Source organism: Halyomorpha halys, unplaced genomic scaffold (genome assembly GCF_000696795.3).
Source record: "Halyomorpha halys isolate HHAL.00 unplaced genomic scaffold, Hhal_1.1 Scaffold670.1, whole genome shotgun sequence".
Lineage (NCBI taxonomy): Eukaryota > Metazoa > Arthropoda > Insecta > Hemiptera > Pentatomidae > Halyomorpha > Halyomorpha halys.
Genome location: NW_027106188.1, coordinates 253,851 through 258,635, shown reverse-complemented (window position 1 = coordinate 258,635; position 4,785 = coordinate 253,851). Strand labels below are relative to the sequence as shown.

Genomic DNA, 4,785 nt, shown 5'->3' with positions numbered 1-4,785 from the left:
AGGTATCTATATCTTTATATATATATATATATACCAGGCAGAAAATGGCTTATTAATTGCAGAGTTCAGGGAGCTCTTTAAATTATTGACCTCCATGCTTTGCTGATGACATATTAAAGATGAAAGGCTCAAGTTTAATTCATATTCCAACATATGCATGTCATCCTCAGAACTGATTACAGTTTTTGCCGTTTCAGAAGCAACTCATCGAGCGGATTGTTCGCTGGAACCTTCGGAAGGTTGTTCCATTCTCGGAATCGTGGGGAGTGTAAACAGCGGGAAATTGGCGGTAGGAGGCGGAGCATTGTGGAGGGCGTTAAGTAAATAAGGGGGGGCTGTTGTGTGGAGGAGTGCAGGATGCGGCTAATGCAGATCAGGCATGGCTTTTGTGGGAGGGCGTCGCCCCCCGGCGTCCCTCCATTTGATAGTTTCATCCTTAAACGGTCCCTCTCAGGTCCCATCAGGTTACGCCGCGAAAAAACAGATGAGATTTCGTTTTCTCATTCCGCCTCCACCGCGCCCAACCTACGCCTTCTTCGTCGCTCTCAGGGTCTACCTGAGGAACAATCCATGTTATCTTGTTTGGTATATTCGCTTCTATAACTGCAAGGATTGAAGGAAAATATTAATCAAATGGATGGTGATTTATTTATAGGGAATTGCGAAGCAATAATGATGTCATTAAATTTTTTTTTGGATTTAACCTATACATTTCATCCACGTTGGATTTGAATTATAGATGCCTGTTTCATACATACGTTGATCAGAATATGACTAAGTGTATCCGTGTGACATCGGTTTGATTGGTACCCTTTACATAGTCTTTCTTGTGTCTGCATGCACTTTTCGAATAAGCAGCTATAATGCTTCAAGAGATGTATATTTTTCGAGTTGTTTAAACTACTATATACAGGTTTTTTTGGAGTATTATAATATAATATGTTTACGATATAAATAGTTTTTTAATAACTCGAGAACTATATCTCCATTTTAGCTTCTCATTCGAAAAATGATTGATTTTTTTTTTTTAACTTTATGTATATATAAATGTTTAAATTAAACTTTTTTTTAACTACTTAAAGTTTTATTTATTTTTTTAAAATTTAGTATGTAACGATTCGTTACGTAAAAGTTAGGTTGGAGGATGTTGCTCTATAGCTCCAATTCTTCTTTAATAAACATTCTAATAAATAAAAATAAAATAATAATAAACAGACTGGCAAATCTTGAAATTTGAAGCTCAAACAAACGGACTTTTAAGCTTTATATAAAAGTATAGACTCTAAATTTGGAAGATTACAAGTTGTATGTGATGATTGCTGGAAGACGGTCCGGTTGGCGGTTTAGAAAGGTTCTGTGAGTTTACTTTCTTTCTGGGACATAGCTCTGCAAAGTGGGGTGATACGTGAGTCGCTAATAAATAGTTTTTTCTACCTTTTTCCTACAAAGATTATAAAATATATATATATTTATATATAAAATATAAAAGATTATAACCGACCATTTTGTATTTTTACGAAGTAACGTCACATATTTAGGGATAGTTCATTGCTAAGAGAATGGAAAAGCACATCAAAATGTAACAAACCCAAGAAATGTAGGACGTGATAGGTGAGCACTTGGGATAGGGTCTTAATGTGCAGTTCAGAAAGTTGTGGGTTTGATTCCCACCTGGGTCAGTAAAGATTTATTTCGCGGGGGTCTCAAGAAATAAATTTTGATATTTACACTCTGGGTCACCTACATAGGTGGACTTGGGCCATAAAAAAACAAAATAGCTCAATTTGCAGTTTGTAATTTGCCAGCTTTGCACCGATATTTTCAATCCGTTATAAAGATTAATTAATTTATATTAATAATCAACAAGTATAAAATCGAATTTAATTAAATTTGTAAGAGTAGAGAAAAGAATTTAATTAAGTGTAATATACATTATTGTAATTTTTGTTCGGATAATTTTGAAGTAATACAGTAACGAACAGATGCTAGTAAACTATCCATTATCTGAACATGAAGCATACTCGGAAGTATCGTAACTATTGAAACCTTTTGTCTGTGAATATCGTTTAGGTTCAGAAGGCTTGTTAACATCCCGAGGAAAAGTATCCTTACATCCTTCAAGTGACTTCTCAAAATATATAGTATAAAATAAAATACTAATAAATGCTTAGCGAACCCGAAGTTTTGATGCCGACACCACCAATATTTCTCTATATACATCTGTTCAGTGAATGGGCTACAAACCCAAATCTACTTAATCAATCTTAACGCAATCATCCTATCTACGTTCCGGTCTACCTCTCGGACGTTTACTCATCGGTTCAGGATTTAATAATATTTTAGGGATCTGTTCGCTACTAAGTCCCATGACCTTACAAGCCTTTCTAATGCTACAATGCTTGTTAATTTTAAATATATGTTTAAAAACATTTTAATATTTTTATTTTTAAAATTTTAATTTTAATAATTGCTGGTTATTTTTCAATCTCGATTTTTTTTATCAAGCGACTTCTGTCCAAAAACTTAAAAGTTAGAATTTACAAAACTATTAACCTTCCCATTGTTCTTTATGGATGCGAAACGTGGTCTCTTACAACAAGGAAGAACAGCTCCTTAAGGTTTTTGAAAATAAAATATTACATAAAATATTCGGTTTTCGGAATTGAAGAATTTAGAGGGCTAGAGAACGTTTATATATAATTTATAATCAATAGAACTTCTAATTAAAAAAAAAAAGCTTTAAAAGAAATGAGAATGTAAACATCCCAAAATAGAAGAGCTAGTGCAGTAAAGTAGTGCAAAGATAATCCCCGTTTTTACCAATAACAACAAAGAGCGCTCTGCTGAGAGCGTGACCTTGCGAAGCGCCCTGCTGCCTGTATCCAGGCTACACTTTTCCTCTTTCACTTAATCAAGAGTGGTAATTTCATTAGTCTAGATTTCACCCTTTAATTAATCTACTTCCGATTTTTTACGAGAAAAAACTGCTCAGATAAGTGCTTCCTATTTGCTGCTAGCAAACAAAACAAGCGAAAAGATTATGTTTATGAATCAATCAATTTTTTTATCTTTCAAGCTATGTAAGAAGATCGAGTGGTATCAAACGAAGATTAGTTTCCTGATCACACCGATATTCCCAAAGTCTTGAAAAAAATATTTATTTTTGATTGTTTGATAACTATTTCTGTTCGTTACTTTTGTGGTTGTAAAACTAATAGGTGTAACAACACTAATAAAAATAATGCAAAACACTAAAACTCTTCGAATATCATGAACCTAATGGTAGAAGACAACGAGGATATTTTCGTTGACGCTTGCGCAGAAGAAATAAAAGTCAATAAAGATTAGGTTAATAAATATTTGGCATGACACCCCTAACTAATCATATTTCTGCTGTACCCGGCTTTTTAATTAATCCAATATTTGAAAGCACAGATATAAACTATTTAATTATCCCGGTTGTAGCAAGATTTCACACTTTACACTCCATAAAAATATTGATGTTTATTAATTAAACGCGTTTAAAAATAAACAATAATTATAATAAACAATAATAATTTAATAAACATTTTTTAAAATAAGATAAATGAAATTGTATTAAATAATGTACTTACACTAGTAATGATGGCAAAACATATCACAAGCCTTAACATTGTTCTGAAACAAAAAAAACAAAACAAAGATTATAATTTTATAATAATCCAATTATCATAAAAATTATATTATTCTGTATATTCATGTTCCTAGTGGCCATGGGCATACCTAGAGAGGGGCAGGAGGGGGCAGCTGCTAATAATAGCACTACTTTATTAGTTATTACAATTATTAGTATACATAAAATTATATTAAAAAAATTTAATTTTATATTAAACCTTGGTGAAATTTTGGTTTAATTTCGCGGTGAAATGTCACAACCTGGCTGACTATGGCTCCCGCCAGTTTCGATCCTGAGTACGCCCTTGCTAGTGGCTGATGAAAAAATTTTGGATAATTTTATTTATTCAATTTGAAAATTACAGGCAAAAAACAAGTATAGTCTGAATACGAGGCTTTAATACGAAAATTCATGCATGATAAGGTGATTTTGTGGATTCTCTTGTGTGGATGGAAAGAATTTCCAATGAGGAAATCATTATGGACACAAAAGTCTATTATTGGTTGTCCATTACTATTCCTCACATTCTCACCTCCATGCAGCCCTACAACTCCATATCCAGATCTTTCATCATTTCCTGTTCTGGATTTGAAATATGGTGGTCAATAACTTCTTATAGCACTTCAATCGCCGTTCCAAGAAGGATATGAGAGAAAGAGAATTCCCAGGGACTGGAAATACTACCTAATCCTCCCGATTTATAAAAAAGGATCCACGACAGACTGCAAAAAATATAGACCCATTAGTTTGCTTTCCGTTGTCTATAAACTTTACACCTCTATTCTAGAAAAGAGACTCCGGCGGATTGTGCAAAAAGTCTGGTACATCTAGAGAGTACGGGAAAACAGATGAAATCCTTCATATGATAAAGACCTCAGTGGTGTTAATTAATATAAATTATAAATTATGCTAGAGAGAAGCGAAAGAGTTAACTTATTTCCCTTCTTACTTTTAACTCGCCTCCTTATGGTATTTTGTTCTTAAAATATTTCTAATATTTATTTTTGTTTAAAATGTAGATTCGGCCTGTACTAAATTATATTTATGAAATATTAAATAGTCTTATTTTGTTGAAAAACTAATAGTAATTCTGATATGGTTAAATATTGCGTCTTATCAATTAAATCAAT

The 4,785-nt window shown here is 32.8% G+C and overlaps 1 protein-coding gene across 2 annotated transcripts in view; it reads right to left on the bottom strand.

The window, feature by feature from the left end:
* The window catches only part of LOC106685208 (uncharacterized), a 98,746-nt gene that overhangs the window by 38,426 nt on the left and 55,535 nt on the right, over positions 1–4,785 (bottom strand). For both annotated transcript variants that reach the window (XM_014427764.2, XM_024360748.2), the window contains exon 2: positions 3,615–3,657. In XM_014427764.2, the coding sequence (XP_014283250.1) occupies positions 3,615–3,653 (39 nt within the window). In that variant the 5' untranslated portion in view covers positions 3,654–3,657. The remainder of the gene's footprint in view (positions 1–3,614; positions 3,658–4,785) is intronic.